Below are 20,209 nucleotides of genomic sequence, written 5' to 3'. Positions count from 1 at the left end.
AACGAAACAGAGAGAATTCAAAAGAAAAAAAAAAATAAAGATGAATCATAAAGAAAATCTACAAAAAAAGTCAAAATTTTTTTGTTTGTTTCTTTTATTTGAGTAGAAAAGTTCTCCTAATCGGATTTTAGTTTCCTCCAACATTTCAATTTAAAATTTTGAAAAAGAAAGACATCCAAATATTTTCCTTTTTACCAAAAAAAAGACATCCAAGTAATGTAAGAACACGTAAAAATACAATGTTGTACAATGTATACCATATATACATATATAAACACGCTAACGAAATGAAACAATTATCAAGCTATAGAAATGAAAGTAGTGTGACTATACATGAACCCAAACGGTCCTTCAGATTCAATAAGGAAAAGTGTGACAATCTTGGCAACTATCATATAAAATCAACGTGAACATTGGCAACTATGCATGTGTAAAGAAAAATGTGGCCACCACAAAAGGTTGTGACAAACTATTTTCTAATGTAGTATGATAATCGTAATTACAACACTTCTTCTTGTTTAATCTTGATGGTCGTTTTGGTTTAACTTATTCACTCAATGACTAAAAATAAGATAAAGAAAAAAATTCTGACGTTAAACTGTAAGGTGACAGAAACTTCGTAGAAAGTCTCACCTTAAGAATTTTTTTTCTCTGCCTTTTGGTTAAAATCAAAGTTAATAATATATGTACCTTTCATATAAAATCACATTTTGTGACAAGACTCGGTGATCAGAAATTTCATTAACATTAAAATTGAATCCATCTCATTCTCAATTCTCTATTAGTTGAAATTTCTGGTAGCTATGTTCAACCTGCAAAGCAACCTGTACTTACTCACAGGGTCTAGGACCTTGGTACAAAACCTATCGAAAACAGGATTGGTGTCCAACTAAACTATGGCACACTTTTAATTATAGAGAATAAGAACAAAATCATTTTCATCATCGTCAGGCTTCTACGTTTACTAAAGTATGAGTGTTAAACACTTTTTAAGGTATGTTTACTAATAAGAATTAGCTTACAGGGAACATGTATAATTTTCATTCATGTGTTTATTTACAACTAAGGATTAAGAGAAATGCGTATGATTCCAATTCACGTGTATCAGAAACAAAAAAAAAGGATCAAAATTGATTTTGAGTATTGGGGATATGTTATTCCCTTTATATCTTCATTCTCATGATAAGTAAACATGCCCCGATTTCTAACTTTGCATGTGTTTATTTTTTATGTCAAACTTTCTAGCTATAAACACATATGAAATTATTAAGAAAAGTGTGAGTTCGTAATTTAATACTTGAAAATCATGATCATATAAGTTGTCGGAGACTAGTTGGTCCGATTCACTTTCCTTACTTGTCCTCTTAAGTTTCTTGAGTCTTTATGCTTCTCATTTCTACTATGTAAACATGAGCAATACACAATTAGTCAAAGCCCAAAAGAAAAAGTACAGACCAAGAAGGAAAAGTAAACGAGCTTACCAAATTGGCATGTAAATATGCGCATGCAACAAGGAATGAGCAGCTGAAGAGCATGCCCATGACCGTTAGGTTATACCTAAGATTCAAACAAAAAAACTCCCGGGAAGGTCATGACTTTGTCTCGGAGGGACACATTGTCCTAATTACATACTTCCAAGGCCAAGAAAGAGAGAGGGAGAGAGAACATTAATTTGCATGTAGGGGAAATATTTCAATGGAGGACGATGGTGAGAAAAAAGCCTACCCGTCTCCGACATCATCTCCTCCCACACCTCCCTCTCCACTTCCAATCAGTGTAGGGCCTGGCAACCAAAAGTACATATTCTCACCGTCTCCTTCCCCCTCGCCGCCTTTCTCTCCGGCTCCCTCGAGCCACACGTCAGCTGAGAACTTCCCTCTTCTGCCTCGTGATCAGAAGCTCTCTAGTAGTCCTGCAGGGCCATCGGTATTCTCGTTGGATTATCGGAGACCGCCAGAGGATTCGGATTCCAAGAGCTCATGCCTTAAAGACTTGTAAGTCCCTTCTATCTCATTACAAACTTAGACAGCATTAGCATTTAGGGGAAATAATAGATTAATTAGTTAATCAAATTTTTGCTTACCATAGTGGATGAAATAACAGATCAATTAGTTAATGAAAACATGTATAAGCATTAGAATTTTAAAGTTTTCAATCCGAGTAGTTTTGCAGTCAATGATCAGTTACAGCAAACAAAAAAGAATTATTACTTTTTAAATATTGATTTTTTTCAACATTTAAATGGGAAATGATTTGTATTTACTTATTTGAGAATCATGGCAATGCGCAAATTCAGGCAACTGTATGCAGATGATCTTGATAGGGGATTTTGACCGGTAGGTTTTTACTTTTTTCCTCCCTTTTATATTTGAGAATCATGGCAAATCCACACTGATTTACTTTCTTTGATCCAAATCATCCAAAAGCCTAGACCAACCAGTCAAAGCTGAGCAAACGTAGAAACGCACATGGTAAAAATCCACCACAACACACAGTCAATAGTGAAAAATTGTGGATTGTTAATTAAGAAAAGTTTGAAGACCCACAGAAGGAAATTAACCTACCTGTGAGTTGACTGGTAGTTAAGAAAGTCAACCCCTTCAACTGTTTCACATAGTTTTGTATTGCTATCAATGCTAGTGATACTGGGAAGGGAATTCGAACATAGATCCTCACGTGAGTGCAAGGGTAACTGCTTTTAAACACTGAGTTACAAGCCTCTTGCAACTATTCCGAAAAGTTAACCATGTAGCTTTTTCTTTTAATTCATCAGTTAATTTGACTAATAATGCTATCTATTTCCTTCTGAATACAGGTTAGAGTGGTTCATAGAAAGATGCTGCAACTGTGGTGCTAAGTCTCAGTAGTTTTTTTCTCATTACAAATACAAAACAGAAATGCAAAAAAAAAAAAAACAAAGAGAAAATTAATCAGGACCAGTCAATTTGTAAAAGATATGTTTGCTTGCAGTACTGGTTTTACTTTAACCTCCAGGGATTCGGATTTACCAGATTTGCAGCTGCAAGTGAGTACTTCTAACATCCTTTCTGCCAACTGACCGTTGAGATTGATCTCTCATCAGATGGGTTTTTTTTTACCCCTCAACTACTTGAAGACCTGCATGCAGCAAAAGTGAATGAGTATTTTTATTATTTTGTAACAATTAATATTCTTGGCACAATCAGATTTTCCCAATTTTCTCATAGAATATCGGAGAGATTCTTGTCACTGTAAATGTTTGCTTTGTCATTAAAAATTTGAATTACTTCATGTGGTTTGGTTAATTTGGTTAATTATTTGATTCAATTAATTTTCTCATAACACCTGCCTCTATAAGTACCCTTTGTTTTCACAAATAATAAAATAATTACATTAAATTTATCAATATTATGCATAGTGGGAGGTGCAAATGGTTGGCCAACTTTGCTAAACCCGTATATGCTTTCTAAGGACCTTTTAAACAAAATTTCATAAGGTTTCTTTTTTTGACAAACGATATAACATTTACATGTAAGAAATTTGTAAACAAACAAACACCAAGACCAAAACATGAACCACAAACAAAAGGAAACCAACCCAATTATGTGCTCATAAATAACCAGAAAGGAAAACATACCCGCAGCTGCACCAGAACTCGTAGCCATTGCAGCAAACTTTCAGTGATCCTTCTCTTCTCTTGCAGATTGTCAAGAGCTCGACTCACATATAGGTTATGGTCCAATATGAGCGTTAGTTCTGTGAGAAGAGAGGTCACTATATATATACATATAGACTTCACCAAAGTAGATCAGGATTTCCTATCAAAATCCTCATCGGAAACAAACACTTGTTTCCTGATGCTAACCAAAATCCTTTTCAGTCAAGGATCCTCATTCCTTCCATCAATAGGACTTTCTATCCAAATTGAATACCTATAACCGGTCCTAAAACTTTTCTATCTCATACTCATATTCTTACATTCTCCCACTTGAGTGTGAGAACAGTTTCAAGTACTTAGTTTATCCAATCATACTTAGATAAAAATGATCACTAACAGATAATCATCTCAAATTATTATAAAGGTGATCACATAATTAAATCATTCACCAACACACAAGTACATAGACACAACCAACTTACATAAACCAAAACAATGAATTTATAATTGCCTCTGCAACACAAAATACAAATTTAACTTACAAATCACAATGTCCAGTTCATGTTCATAGCAATGTATCTAAGCTCAAAAGTAAACCAAGATGTCTACTCCCACTCATATAGCCACCAAATCTTTTGGATAACAAAAGCTTAACCTCACATACAACTTACCCATGCATTTTAAAGTATTGAACTTAAGAATTTTTTTTCTGTTACATCGCAGAATTAACTCAAAAGTCACAACATACTTAATTTGCACTTTGTAATTATGTGAACCAATATAGCAAAAACCAAACCAATTTGTTCCCACTTATCTAGGCTATACTTAACACAAACAAGTTAAGTATAAGTTAATATCAACTGTATTAACTAACAGTCATTGCAATACACTGAATGTCTTATCAATGTGATCAATTGCCGCAACAAATATGCAAAACAAATTCCATGATCACATTCATCCAATTTGTATTTACAACAATGTGATTTTACTTGACCAGAACAAACACATAAATTGATTTGCTCCCACTATATCAAGTTAAGTTTAGTTCCAGCAAATAGCACTAAACTTCTCATTACTTAAACAAATTAAGTAACATAAATAATTACCAATTGCTTCAATAAAACCATAATCTGGTTTTCAAGCATCCAAATGAATTATAATGGCCGCCTAAATAACCTTATGCTTACATTCGAACATATGATTCTCTCACTTAAGCATAAGCAGAATGTACTGCACAGCCAATAAAGAAACCGGAGATATGAACCAATTGATTCTCGATTCCTTACCAATTGTATAATCTCAGTTTAGTCAAATACATCTAAACCATTATGCAAGCAGTCTATGAATCAAAAGATAGTCACAATCCATTCGGAAAAACTTATCTCACATAAACCCAAAATCACCAGTTTCAACAATGATCAAAATCAGAATAGCAATCACAATATTTTTGCATTCAATTTGATCTTAACCAAGGAAGAAAATATCGGTAATATCGGAAATATCGGTAGTCCGAAAACATGGAAATATCGATGGAAATATCGGGATAATATCGATATCGATAAAAATTACATGGAAACCACAGAAATTGTAAGAAAAACTTGGAAATTTTTATTGAAACTTTGCAGGATGTTTATTTAGTCAATTATCTATTAGTTTATCACAAAAAATTGGAAGGAAATGCATTGCATGATGGATTTAACTGATTTAAGTTGATTATATAGCGAGCTGGCAAACATTGTAAGTGTAGAAAATATGTAGTAATTAATGAAATAAGTTTAAACACACCATAATCATTTATATATAATGAATTAGTACAATATTTTACACTTTATACATTGTATGGTAAGATACATGAGTGACTTAGTATCACATAGAGTGAACGTGGTGAGTAGTTCAAAAGTAGATACTTGAAAAGAAAGTAATCAAATTTTAGTATGATGTAATTATTTGGACTTGATTTAAAATAGAAATTTATCATATATAATATATGTAACTGAAAAAAAAATAATCAAATTTTAATATGATGTAATTATTTGGACTTGATTTAAAATAGAAATTTATCATATAGAATATATGTAACTGAAAAAAAAATAATCAAATTTTAATATGATATAATTATTTGGACTTGATTTAAAATAGAAATTTATCATATAGAATATATGTAACTGAAAAAAAATTAATCAAATTTTAATATGATGTAATTATTTGGACTTGATTTCTCTTTATACATATATTTTTCTTCCTATTTTCTAGTATTTCAGTTTAGTAAGTGATTTTAAATTTTGGAGACGAAATTCTTTTAAGAGGGGTAGATTGTTACACCCACCCCAATTTAAATTGTATTTTCACTAAGTTTGAGTTTATCTTGCTTTTAAAATTATTTTTAGATCTTAATAGGTGTGCCCAGGGGGCCCACCTTGCTTTTGTGTCCCCGTCTCTCTTTTCTCTCACTCTCTCATCTCTACCGTGCTCTCTCTCTGCACTCTCTCCTTCTCCCCGTGAACCAACCCACACGCCACACCCTCACTTCCACACCACTTCAACGGCGACACCTCCTCATTGCTCTCTGCACTCTCTGCACTCTCTCCTTCTCCCCGTGAACAACCCTCATTCTCCCTCTTCGCCCTCTCTGCACTCTCTGCACTCTCTGCATCTCTGCACTCTCTCCTTCTCCCCGTGAACAACCCACACCCTCACTTCCACACCACATCAACGGCGACACCACCTCATCGCCATCTCCGTCTCTACGTCTCTGTCTCTGCCTCGGTCTCTCCGTCTCCGTCTCTCCGTCTCCGTCTCTGCCTCGGTCTCTCCGTCTCCGTCTCTCCCTCGGTCTCTCCGTCTCCATCTCTGCCTCGGTCTCTCCGTCTCCGTCTCTCCCTCGGTCTCTCCGTCTTCGTCTCTCCCTCGATCTGGTTTCTGGATCCTTCTTCTTCGATCTGGTTTCTGGATCCATCTTCTTCGATCTGGTTTCTGGATCCCTTTCTCACCTCCCGGCGGCGGCGACGACGACGAATATCGCGATAATATCGCTAATATCGGTAATATCGCGATATTAGCGATATTATCGCGATATTTTAAAGATATTTTATTTTTACTAAAAAAAATATCACCGGGTCAAAAAAAACGATATTATCGGCGATATTTCGCCGATAATATCGATATTTAATTCCTTGATCTTAACTAGTTCAATATCCATCGAGCAAGATCAACCAAAATATAATGTCTGGATATATATCACAACAATATGTCTTGATTAAAACGAGATAATCAAGACCACTATTTCTTCTAGAGAACTCAAAGTTCATCTTCCTCCCTATTTGTGATTTCAACCAAAATATAATAGCGGAAGCATGCATCATGAAATCACAAATATACATATACAATAAGCATGCATCGATATATACATGATAAGATTAGTCGACAATAATCCAAATTAAAAATATTCATGCCTTTAATTCATTGTCAACACCATCATCAATTATATATAGATTCGTAAGCAAGTCCTTGGAGAAAATAACGATAGCCACATATCATTAATCTTATGAATTTCCAATAAGATGACAAAATAATTATTTGCTTTCCAATTCATAATAGAATATATATTTTGTAAATGGCTAGAAGTTGATTGTCACAAGACTCATTATAGGCAGTCAATAAAACATCTACCTTATATATTCATCTGTTCATATATTTTCTTGTATGCATGCATCAATATGCAGAGAAACTTATGCAAGTTCCATTTGATATAGATAAAACCGCATGCCCATAATTACAACGTCTATGCACGAATGCTATCTCCATATATATACAGATTTCATTCAAATATGCTATTATGTATAAATCACAAAGCAATTGGCATCCACTTTATATATGCATTTATTTTTGTTGCTTTATAATACCTCCTGACTTGCATATGATATGCAGTCAAATCCATTCCAACCCAAACTTGATATAAATCAAACCAATTGAAAATCATGAATTGACACTAAGATGTGCATGTGTAGCTCCCCACAATTTAAATGTATCGAGATTCATACATGAGAAAATGCATACACATTGACTCTTTAATGAAAAATAGAAGAGTATATCTAGACATACACTAATTTATTTATGCAGCAAAGGATGATTCCAGACATCTCACATAAATCACAAGTTGGCATCTATAGGGATTTCGAGTTTAATCATGCCTTCACAACATATATAAATAAACAAGCATACTCGAAATAGCAAAAGCCCTAATTCATTATGCTCCAACTCATCGAACTATAATCACGCATATAGGAGAACAATTAATCATGCATGAAACAGTGAACTGAGTTACCTGAATGCATCATTGGACCCGTGTTCGTCCACCCGATTGCAATTCCTCGGTTCCAAATCAACGAAACAAATTATCCATAAATGCTCGAGACCCATCCATGCGGATTGCCATCACTCCCAATTCCCATGGACCTCATACCATTGCAGATTATCGAAGTAAATCGCCATTGTTACAGATGCGCCGAACCAAAATCATCGCCAAAGCGATGGCCAGAATCCCATCGACACAAATTCACATAAAAAAAAAAAAACAAACCATGAACATTAAAATCTCTTAGACAAACAAAACTTTTAATGTCATCAAACCAAGATTTCATCTTTCTTTTATCTTACTAATATTTTGTCTGTACAAGGCAAATTTTTTGTGCACATCTTTATAATCAGATTCATTAATTCAAAACGATAAGACCCACAAAAAGTCACGGATTATTGATAACAATAATAGCATATGTACTCACATTCCATAACCACCCAATGAATCCTTGATTAATTCTTATAAAAAATCATCATGGAATCCAACACACGGCAGAAAAATTAATAACTGTACAAGCTTTAATAGATTAATTCTATCAAATTGAGTTCAACATGTAGTCATCATTCGTTTGGCATCTACCTCAAATATGACAAAACCTGTATTGTGGCAAACATGATATGCATAACAAACTCAATTCAAACCCTAAATATTTTCTCACAAACTAAGCTTGACGGCTGCTATTTTACCATTACATGTTGCTGCTCCTTTACAGATTTGAACTCATGTTTGTGTCTTGTGGCTCTGGTACCACATGTAAGAAATTTGTAAACAAACAAACACCAAGACCAAAACATGAACCACAAACAAAAGGAAACCAACCCAGTTATGTGCTCATAAATAACCAGAAAGGAAAACATACCCGCAGCTGCACCAGAACTCGTAGCCATTGCAGCAAACTTTCAGTGATCCTTCTCTTATCTTGCAGATTGTCAAGAGCTCGACTCACAGATAGGTTATGGTCCAATATGAGCGTTAGTTCTGTGAGAAGAGAGGTCACTATATATATACATATAGACTTCACCAAAGTAGATCAGGATTTCCTATCAAAATCCTCATCGGAAACAAACACTTGTTTCCTGATGCTAACCAAAATCCTTTTCAGTCAAGGATCAGCATTCCTTTCATCAATAGGACTTTCTATCCAAATTGAATACCTATAACCAGTCCTAAAACTTCTCTATCTCATACGCATATTCTTACATTACAATCAACTTACAATACCAGAACGAAGCTATAGCGTTACAAATATCTATCGTCCTCGTCATCCATGTTAGATGAGCTAGACTGTGGATCTTAGAATTAACAAAATGCAATAGATGGCTAGTTTGGAGCTAATAGTTTGTGTAGATTCATATGGTTTGGCTGGCTGGCATCATGTGGTTTGGTTTTCCAGGCATATTTCACCGAATCTTCAACTTCATCCTTATACTGATTACTCTATGCTGCAAAATCATATCAGAAAAAGAAAGAAAAAGGGAAAAATATGTTAGAAAAGGCCGGCCCATATGTGAAGTAGAAGAGTTTGAACTCGAAACATGACTTCATCAAAGAAAGATGAGATAATGATCTATGTTAGAAAATACCGGCCCATATATGAAAAGAGAAGAGTTTGAACTCGAAACATGACATCATAAAAAAAAAGATGAGATTAATGATCTATGTTAAAAATGGTCGGCCCATATATGAAGAATGATCTACTTTAGATAATCAGGGAGCTTAAGGGGAGGGATCCCCATTTTTTCAAAAAAAATGGGGACACGCTCCCTACCGTTAGATTGACTTTAATGAAATTGTGTGGTTGAGATTAAAACACAGGCCATAGAATCTCAACCACAGGATTTCATTTAATTCAAATCCAACGGTGGGGAGCGTGTCCCCATTTTTTTGAAAAAATGGGGATCCCTCCCATTAAGCAATTCCTTAGATAATTTGCACAAAAAATATGTAATTCATGAGAATAGTTTGAACTCGAAATGCAATTTCATTTATTGGCTTGATTATTTTATGCATCTAAAGTCAATTTTTGTTTGCTTATGATCTTGTTTTTTTCTAGTGACTTAAATCTTTATTTATTATGATTGTTCATCATTTGCATGATTGGTCAATTTCTAATTACACCCACCGCCCACCCTGCCTGCTTACTTTTCAAGGCCTACAAATACGAAAACAATTTTAAAATTAAATTAAAAAAAAAATCCCAAATTTGTTAATCATCCTTGCACCCTTCAAAGTCCACCGTTTCACTTCAATTCATAAGAACCCTAGAATTCGAATCTCAAATTCCCCATCCAATCGATGCCTGCATTGTTTCAGTCCGATGGCGATCTTCCCGTACTGCTAAATTTCAGGTCAGCCCCCTTATTTGATCTCATAAAAATTCAATCTTTGCTCGAAATTTGTTAATTTGTTGATTGAATCGCGTTCCTTTTGATGAGAAATTTGTATTCTTTAATCACATTTTTAGGGTTATGATTATATATCATGTATTATGTATTAAATTTATTAATTGCATGCTTGATTTTTATTTGTTTATTTAATTTTCTGGGAAGAAATAAACCTTCTTTTCTATGGACGCCAAGTTATATAATTAGGGAAATTGAAAGCTGGAGCTGAAGTTGATGCTATACATAGTAATTAAGTTGGAATTTTATGCTAAGTATATATAATTATCATGATGGGTTATTCATTTAAGAAAATTCAAGGGTTTTTTTTTTTTTTTTTTTTTTTTTCTATAAATAAAAACAGTGGGATTTTGTTTTCATAAGTCAAGTAATTAGGCCATGTTATATGTTAGGCTGGTTGCAAGAGCTTGGAATTGTAGTACCTATCAACGAAATCAGTAATAATCGTTTGTTATGCTCCTATTGTTTCTTGAATCTTAATTTGTATATGGTATATCCATGATTAGCATTTTGCTTTTTTGAATCCTCGAAATTTCTGCCGATGTTGTTGCATGGATCTTGGTACTTTAAGCTCTATATATTTCATACTTGTGCATATGGATGTTTTATGGAAAGTTCTTAGAGCAGTTTGGAATGTCAAATTATTATTTTTAGTACTGGAACAAGATTTTAATTTCCATAGAACTAGTAACAACAACTTGACATGTAATGCAGGTTCCTAACCAGTGTACTTTTCATCTATTTGTTCTAATAGGTTTTTTCTTAGTTCCGTTTGAAATGGTCTGTTGGAGCTATAGCACTGGCAATGACTTTTTCTTTGGACTCCTGACTCGACATTCTTCGCAATGCAATTAGTATCAAATGATAGTCATAAGGAAGATATTACAGAATGTGAACCCATCTTATGTCAGTCTGACATTTCACAGAGACCCACAGAATCTTCATCCTCATGTGAAATTACAGATGTGCTAGGTGATTTTCCTGCTACTGATGAAGAGTCACAAATTCTTGACGTCAATGAAAATTCTAAGTTGGTGAGCCCAGAGCAACCACAGTGCCGTATTTGCCTTGATGCTGAAGAAGGTTCTTCTATATTTCCTGGCATTTCTTTGTGTATCTTCAGTCTACTGTCACCATTAGTTTTTCGTGAAAAGGTTCAAATGATGTAGAGGATACACGAGTAACTTGCTGGTGAAAGAAATCATAGTTATGTACCTTTTCGATCATTATTTGGTGGCTAGGAAATTCAAATATCTTAGCGTTGTTTATTTGTCTCTCAGGGGAAGACTTAATTGCTCCATGCCATTGCAGAGGTACTCAGAAGTATGTCCATAGATCATGTCTTGATAACTGGAGGTCAACAAAGGTCAACATTTTCTTCATCCCTGCTCTTTCCTCATGATTTGCAGATGCTTTTTTATATATTCATTTTAGAATAATGCAAATGCACATAATTGTGTTGAAATTCTTGTGATGTTTGTCTAATTTGGCACAAGTAGTGAATTAAAGCATTTTTTATTTATTTCTTTAAAGACTATGTTCCTTTTGTAGAGGCTTGGTATTAATTATTCATATATTTATTTCTTCAGGAGGGCTTTGCTTTTGCTCATTGTACAGAATGCAGGGCAGTGTTCATATTACGAGCGAATGTCCCTCCCGATCGCTGGTGGTTGAGATTGAAATTTCAGTTCCTTGTTGCTAGAGATCATGCATTCATTTTCATCATCGTGCAACTGGTATGTTTACAAAAACTAATGTGATTCATATCATTTTACCAAATAGGTATTTCTCCCCAAATAAAAGAACTTAGGCATTTTCCCTTAAATTTTATTCAACTTTGCACAGGCCACAGAAGAATTAACTAGAAACAGAAAGTACTGTTTGATAGATTAGCAATAGTCAGTTTTAGCACACGTTTGCAAGGTTCTGTTATGTTTCGTAAAGAAGGGTACTGTTAGAAATGATCCTAATGGTAATTGAAATTTAAATGTTCGTACTATTGGTAACTCTAAACATTACTGTTAGTTGTTCAGTTACTTCAAACAAGTGACAAACTCTTATGGAAGAAGAAGAGATAAGACTTCCCCGTCAGTTTGTCATTCCTGAAATTTTGTGAATATTTTCTTTTTTCATCAGATTGTGGCATTCTTGGGAGTGATGGTGTACAAATTTTATGGAGATGAACTAAGGGAGATGTTTGGTTATGAGGAGCACCCGTATGGGTTTTATACTATGGCTGGTATGCTAACTTCTTGCTGCCCTCTGAACTCCCTATATTATATCTATGTTCTTCGTGTAAGACATGCTGATTACACTAACTGCAATCTAATTGCATGTATTATTTTGTTGCAGTTTTAGCTATTGTTTTGGTGGGTTTGCTTTATGGCTTCTTCATAGCCATAATATGTGGACAGAGAATCAATGAACGGCATTACCATGTACTTGCCAAACAAGAATTAACAAAGGTCTAGTTCTTGATACTTTGAACGTACAATGGAACTCAAACTATTCATACTGAATCTTACTGGCATTGAGGTCTAAAATTTATATTCCAAGTTATGAGTTCTTATGTTCAGTTGTATCTAACTAAGTTATATCGTGGATTATGCTCTACACACAACGTGATGTTTCATAGACATAATATGTGGACAGAGAATTACTGTAATTATTCCAACTGAAAGTTAACTGGTACCTTTGTCCATTTTGTGATGCCAGGAATATGTTGTAGAAGACCGAGAAGGTAATAAGAACGCCCCTGAGCTAGACCCGAGCCATGTGACAGAGCTAAGAATGTTGGGCCTTTATTAGTTGGAAGTCTTCATTCCCTAAATGGTCTCGTCTTGTAAGCAATTTTACCTTCTGCAACTGCCTTTCCATATTGTGTTTTTTTTTACTTTTAAAAATTCGTTTTTCCTGCTTTCCATGTCTCGACGAAACCTGCCACTTGGATTCTGATTGTTTTGTATTTTTATCCGTTTGCGTGGGTTGATCTTTTGCGCTTATGTGCACATGCATATTTGTTTGTATTAACCAGTATTTAAAAATGACGCAAAATAATGCAAAACTAATAAATCCAGGTTTCTCTATCTATGCACTATTATACTTATCATTTCGGTCTTGATAGCTCTGAGTTTGTTGGTTTGTTGTTCCCTCGCATGTTCTTGTTACATAGAATCTGGGACTTCAAGTATTTGATGGATGCATTTTCTGAATATATCTTGACAAGTTTTTGTGTTTTTTTAGTCTCTCATTTTCACTTTTATTCTCTTCAGGTTTCCTTATGGCTTGTAATTTTCCAAGTGGAAGAGTGAAACCTCATTTTCCTGTCAGATTCTTAATTAGCCGATTACCACCTTCTTGACTCCTGCAAGTTTTGCCTACACTATTTTATGCTTCCTTAAATCCAAGCCCAACAGTATCCCACATGCTTTCTTCACGGTCCTGCTTTGCTCTGGTTGTGTCTTTCAGATGCGGAATTTGGATTTCTAACTCAGCGATGGACCTGAAAAACATTTTCTCCTCACCAGGTACATGGAACTGATCAACGAGCATTGTCTTTGCTGTCAAACGGAACAGCAATTACACAAGTGGTTTTTTCCAAAAATTAATATACGTGTATCTTCATTTACTTGTGAATTATTCTTAGTCATCAGCATGTATTTACAAATAAGTACTTACGATTTTCAAGCAGAAAACTGATGTTTATACTTTTTTCTGCATTCATTGTGCGTCTCTTTTTTTCTTTTCCTCTTGTTCATCCTGGTTGGACAGTGTTGTAATTCAATTTCTAGTGTTATATAAAATTCTTCTCTTTGCACTTTCCAGCTTTCCTATGATACAAATCGTGATTCATGATTCGTTAAATTATCAGCTGGAATTTCAAATGTGAAAGAAAGTGTTCTAAATGTTCTTGTAAATTCTTTCTCCTGTTGAACGATTTATATCTTTATGCAGTAGAATCCGGTTTCATGGATCGCTCGGGTCGATAGATCAAAAGAAGATATAACAATTTATCAGAGAGAGAGGGAGAGAGTAGTTTCAATGAGACTATAAGCTGTTATTCTCTTATTTTAGTGAGATCTAAGTCTCCAAAAGCTAAGAAAAATGGCACCCAAGGTAAAAAGAAAAACCCTAAACCCTGCATGTCTGTGAATAACTGAAAACAAGATCAACTCCCTACTAGTGCTTTGAACCAAATGCATTAGGAGGAGCAGCATTCTGTTGAGCACAGTTGTGCTTAAGCAATGCGGAAACAGAAGGAAATAACGGCAACAATTTCGGCAAGCATTTCTCATCAACTTCGACGATGGCCTTGCAACAAGCAGGGCCTAGCGCAAATTTACCGGTAAAGATTGTGGTAATAATTTCCTGTGCACACCCTGGAATACCCTGAAGTGAAGACCAACACTTTGCTATCTCAGCCGGGTCCACTGGCGGTCGTAGGCCAGGAATTCCTGGTGGCAACAGGCCTGGGATCCCTGGCGGCAACAGGCCTGGGATTCCAGGTGGCAGCAGGCCTGGGATCCCTGGCGGCAATGAGCTTGGGATCCTAGGTGGCAGTAGGCCTGGGATATTGGGAAAGTTCGGGAGTAGCGGTGGGGGTGGCACGTGCGCAAATCCGATTGCAGCGCATGTTGCCATAATTAGCAGTAGCGAAAACATTGCCTGAACTTGTCTAGACATCGTTGTCGGAAGAACTTGGCACTCACGTATGTGCTATATCAGTATCAGAAAAAAGGTTATCTAGATTAGCTGTGTCGATGTTGGAGAAGAGATTTTAGGATTTATACGGTGCTCAGGTGAGTAAGTTACAATGGAATTAAATTTTTTATTTAGTCTAACTGCAGTTTTTCATCTTTAAGAGCATTACTAGAGCAGTTAAACGTTATAAGTGTTAATTATAGCAGCAACTAAGTTACAGAAAATCTGTTCTTCAAGATCGTAAATCTGTTCTTCGTTCTTCATTTTTCCTTTTAATCTTGGTAACTTGGCGCTGGCAGTTGAAAATTACTTACTGCCAGTAGAATAAAAGTTACACAGTCAATATGTATTGTATAAAAATCTACCAAAGCTTGAGAATATTTTAAATTTTGTCATAGATTTAAAAGAGTTAGGAAGTTACTTAACACTTTGACCAAGCAATTTCAAATGAAGGCAGTTACCAAGCAATTTCAAATGAAGGCAGCTTTTTCTTTCTGAGGCTTTCTGGGAAAGCAGCTTTTGCTTTGACTTTCGAATCTCAAAATATATTCACATTCAAATGAAATCATCCGGTAGTTGCTGAGATTGGCTGCCTGCAGAAGCAACCACAACAGCAGCTAATTACTTGTTCAAATGTATATTCACTCCACTAGCTCGTTTCGCTCCTTTGTTTATTGTGCGAGTCACTTTCACACATATATTTTCATCTATGTAAATTAGATCGACCAAACATATTATTTTTCTTTGTTTAGAAGGTTCGGTTCAGTTTTATCTGGTGCCGGAAAAACTGTAGTCATGCTATCGTTTACTTGCGATGCAATTGCACGCAACTTGTTAAGTATTGGATAGTGCTAGCCACACATCCATTTTTACTTGTCACACACCTCTCTCAATTTTCGACCATCAGATTGGATGAAATGAAGAAGATCAGTGACAAAAAATTAACAAGGGTGCGTGAGAGGTAAAAATGAGTGTGAATAGCAACTTCCTAACCATTTTGTCGGAAAAATGATCTTGGTTCTTGTGGATAGCATGTCAAGAGGAATGCTTAGAAGACTATCAAAAGTGGGACTCTCTATGTATTCTCCGTCACTTCATGTTTTAGGCACAATGTTTTATAATGTTGGTATGGAAATTGACATTAAATTGTGAGGTGACAAAAACTCCATGGATGAGAGTTTCCTGGGCATTTCTCACAAGTCAATAATTGGATTTTTTAAATTTGAGTCATTTTCTAGGAAATTTCATGGACAAATAAATTACTACAAAGAAAAATTACTAAAATCCGATTGCTTTGTCACAAACAATTCAAAATCCAGTCGCTGTTGCTTGTTCAGTTCTGTTACTTGCACTAAAAGGCATCTGAATTTTTTTTGAATATTTATATGTTGCCCCTCACTTATATAACTCCATACAATTTGGAATAGAGAATCAGGTGAGGAAAAAAGGATAATTGAAACAGTAAAGAGAGAGTCGATGGCAGAGAGTGCAGTAAAGTTTCTGCTCGACAAGGTTGCACCATTTTTCGAAAATGATCTGCAACTTTTGGGAGGGTTTAGGGAAGAAATCGTGTATCTGAGAGGGGAACTGGAGCGCTTGACTGCGTTTCTGAGGGTTGCTGATGCTTTTGAAGAGAGCGATGAGGAAGTCAAAGTATGGGTGAAGCAAGTAAGAGACATTGCTCATGATAGCGAAGATGTTCTGGACGAATTTACACTTCTCCAGGCACATGATCATGGGAAGGGGTTATACAGCTCCATCCATAAGTTTTCGTGTTGTATTAAGAACATGAAATCTCAATACCGAATTGCTGCTGAGTTACAAGGCATCAACTCGAGAATCAGAAACATCTCGGAGGTTCATAGGAGGCTCAGTCACAAGTTTAAAATGGCTGAACAAGGTTCAGGCTCTTCAACTGCAGATCAAATGTGGGGGGACCATCGTGGTGATGCTCTACTACTAGAGAAAACTGATATAGTTGGCATTGTCAAGCCTATAAAGCAGATGGTAGGGTGGCTTGTTAGCGGTGGTTCTGGACGACAAGTAGTTTCTGTGGCTGGCATGGGAGGACTGGGGAAGACAACCTTGGCGAAGCAAGTCTATGATGCAGCGGAAGTGAAGAAGCATTTCAAAGTAAGCGCTTGGGTCACAGTTACCCAGTCTTTGAGACTCAGGGAACTCCTCAAAGACATGATTCAACAACTCCACAAAGCCATCCGAAGGCCAGTTCCGCAAGGAACAAACAATATGAACAACAATCAATTGAAAACAATGATCAAGGCCTTCCTGCAGAAAAGGAGGTATCTAATTGTTCTCGACGATGTGTGGGACAGGGACGGATGGGCCTCTCTGAAGTATGCCTTGCCTAACAATACTTGTGGCAGTCGAGTCATACTAACTACTCGAAAAGCTGATGTAGCCTCGACAACCAGCAAAGAATCTGGAGGTAGAGTCTTTAATTTGGAGCCCTTGCCGCAGTTGGAGTCATGGGAGCTTTTATGCAAGAAGACATTCCAGGGGAACTCATGCCCTCCTTATTTAGAGGAAATCGGTAAGTCTATCTTAAGAAAGTGTGAGGGGCTGCCCCTTGCCATTGTGGCAGTCAGCGGTGTTTTGGCTACCAAAGACAAGCGCAGGATTGACGAGTGGGATATGGTTGGCCATAGCCTTGGTGCTGAAATGGAGGGCAATGACAAACTCAAGGACTTGAAAAAAGTACTTTCACTCAGCTTTAATGACTTACCTTACTATCTCAAGTCTTGCTTCTTGTACCTGAGCATCTTTCCCGAGGATCATCTAATCGAGCATATGAGACTTGTTCGGTTATGGATGGCAGAGGGTTTTATCGAAGAAACACAAGGCAAAACACTAGAAGATGTTGCAGAGGACTACCTCAATGAACTGTTGAATAGAAGCATGATTCAAGTAGCAGAGACAACAACCGATGGAAGGGTCAAAAGCTTTCGTGTTCATGATCTTCTCCGTGAGATTATCACCTCCAAGATAAGAGATCAGAACTTTGCCACAATAGCTAAAGAGCAAAACATGCCATGGCCTGATAAAGTCCGACGCCTGTCAATGCATACCTCTTTGCAATACATACAGAAAAACAGGTCCGCTTCTCAACTACGTTCTCTGTTTATGTTCGGAGTTACTGAGAAGCCACTACTGCAAACAATTTTTCCTGGAGGTTTTAGGCTTCTTAGTGTGTTGGATTTGCAAAGCGCACCTCTCAATGTTTTTCCAGTTGAAGCAGTCAACCTTTTCTTCTTGAAGTATCTAAGCTTGAAAGGTACCAGGGTGAAAACCATTCCAAAATTTATAGGGAAGCTTCAGAACTTGGAGACTTTGGATCTGAAGCATTCTCTGGTCACTGAGCTCCCAGTTGAAATTCTGAAGCTTCAACATCTGCGTCATCTTTTAGTATATCGTTATGAATTTGTACCTTACGGAGATTTTCACTCAAAATATGGCCACTCCAAATATGGCTTTAAGGTGCTTGCAAAAATAGGGGCTTTAACTTGCCTTCAAAAGCTTTGTTTCATCGAGGCAAACCAAGATGGAGGTGCCATATTAAGGGAGCTGGGGAAACTAATTCAGCTGAGACGGTTAGGAATTGTACATTTGAGGAAACAAGACGGAAAAGCTCTTTGTTTATCCATTGACAAGCTGACCAAACTTTGCGCGTTGTCCATAACTTCTGTAGAAGAGGATGAGATCATTGATCTGCAGCACATTTCTTCTCCTCCTCTACTGCTTCAGCGCCTATACTTGCGAGGACGTTTGGAGACATTGCCTCACTGGATACCTTCTCTGCACAGCCTTGTCAGGTTATATCTGAAATGGAGTAGGTTAAAGGACAATCCACTTGTATTCATTCAGCATCTGCCCAACCTAGTACATCTCGAATTATCTCAGGTGTTTGAAGGAGACACATTGTGTTTCGGAGCTGGTGGATATAAGAAGCTCAAACATTTAGGCATTGATAAATTTGATGAGCTTAGATGTATAGAGGTGCAGGAGGGAGCAATGCCGTTCATTGAAAAGCTAAGTATCCAGCGCTGTAAATCGTTAGAGAAGGTGCCATCCGGGATTGAACACCTGAACAAGCTGAAGGTGCTTGAATTCTTTGATATGCCGGAAACGTTAATCAAGACACTGAGTCCACATGAACAAGGCAATGATTATTGGAAGGTTGCGCATATCCCGGAAGTTTATTTCACCTACTTGAGGGAGTCTGGGTGGGAGGTCTACACTTTAGAGGGTTTTAATGAAGGAGAAAACTTTCCTCAAATCACTTCTCTCATCAAGAGCCACGAACTTGAAAGCCGATGGAAGTAATGTTTTCACTGCACTTGATCAGTATGATATTATTAAGGAGATGCTCCATACATTGCAAATTACTGTAAATACTCTTGTAGATAGTTGCAAATACTCTTGTAAATAATCTTGTTCAGTTTGATATTCATGTATATATTATATATGTTGATGTCTTGGATTACTCAAGATGTAGAACAAGCAACCAGAATTTGGAATTTCGAAAGGGATTCCAAGAGAGAACAAGAGTTAGGTTTCAAAGTACGAGAAATAGAGGAACTTTAGAACCAAAAGACACAAATGGTTTCAAATTGGTTTAGAAGATGTCAATGACAACTTCTACTATGTTATGAGAGGCTGGAAAAGTTCTTTCTATACCATGAACACGTATAAAGCCCTTCTCACACATATCCAACGTCTCACATACTAGTCACTATAATGCATGACCCAACTTTACGTTTTTCGAATTTTAGATTCTACATAATTTGTGTATACATTAGATCCATAATTGTTGAATTATGTGAATTGATATTGCCAAGAATTGCATCATATATCTTCTCATGTGACACGCCCGACCCTGATATTCTGCAAACACCAGGGTAGACACGTGTTGGCTGATACCCGAAGGTGACGAAACCATACAAACATGTATGAGAACAATGAATATAAATAAAATAATAGCAATTTAATTATAATGAATATGTATTTAAGGAACGTGTTCAGAGCATATAACTAATCTAGTACACTAAAAAGAAATAATATAAAATTGAATGAACAAGGGAATGGGTCCTACAT

At 36.2% G+C, this 20,209-nt stretch overlaps 3 protein-coding genes and 1 non-coding gene across 5 annotated transcripts; 3 read left to right on the top strand and 1 right to left on the bottom strand.

Moving 5' to 3' along the window:
* Positions 1-1,614: 1,614 nt before the first annotated feature.
* Positions 1,615-3,270, top strand: LOC103443341 (uncharacterized). Its single transcript, XR_011571174.1, has 2 exons — positions 1,615-1,994; positions 2,816-3,270. It is a non-coding gene; the product is annotated as an uncharacterized protein (transcript).
* Positions 3,271-6,176: 2,906 nt separating this feature from the next.
* LOC139187776 (uncharacterized) lies at positions 6,177-6,593 on the bottom strand. The gene has a single exon (XM_070804365.1). The coding sequence runs from the start codon at positions 6,591-6,593 to the stop codon at positions 6,177-6,179; it is 417 nt and encodes a 138-aa protein (XP_070660466.1).
* Positions 6,594-9,931: 3,338 nt separating this feature from the next.
* LOC103411545 (uncharacterized) lies at positions 9,932-14,213 on the top strand. Of its 2 annotated transcripts, none has more exons than XM_008350171.4 (8): positions 9,932-10,342; positions 11,151-11,479; positions 11,677-11,762; positions 11,986-12,132; positions 12,533-12,635; positions 12,749-12,861; positions 13,112-13,238; positions 13,669-14,213. In XM_008350171.4, exons 2-7 carry the CDS (start codon positions 11,242-11,244, stop codon positions 13,202-13,204), a joined length of 780 nt encoding a protein of 259 aa, XP_008348393.3. In that variant the 5' UTR covers positions 9,932-10,342; positions 11,151-11,241; the 3' UTR covers positions 13,205-13,238; positions 13,669-14,213. The 2 variants fall into 2 exon arrangements, with proteins under 2 accessions (XP_008348393.3, XP_070660989.1); XM_070804888.1 differs by having other exon boundaries at positions 10,036-10,342; positions 13,112-13,228.
* A 2,315-nt stretch (positions 14,214-16,528) lies between these two features.
* On the top strand, positions 16,529-19,598 carry LOC103411546 (disease resistance protein RPM1-like). The gene has a single exon (XM_070805403.1). It carries the CDS (start codon positions 16,574-16,576, stop codon positions 19,436-19,438), a length of 2,865 nt encoding a protein of 954 aa, XP_070661504.1. The 5' UTR covers positions 16,529-16,573; the 3' UTR covers positions 19,439-19,598.
* Positions 19,599-20,209: the final 611 nt, after the last annotated feature.

This window comes from Malus domestica, chromosome 09, assembly GCF_042453785.1.
Source record: "Malus domestica chromosome 09, GDT2T_hap1".
In the NCBI taxonomy this organism is placed as follows: Eukaryota; Viridiplantae; Streptophyta; class Magnoliopsida; order Rosales; family Rosaceae; genus Malus; species Malus domestica.
This window is presented reverse-complemented; position numbering and strand designations above follow the sequence as displayed.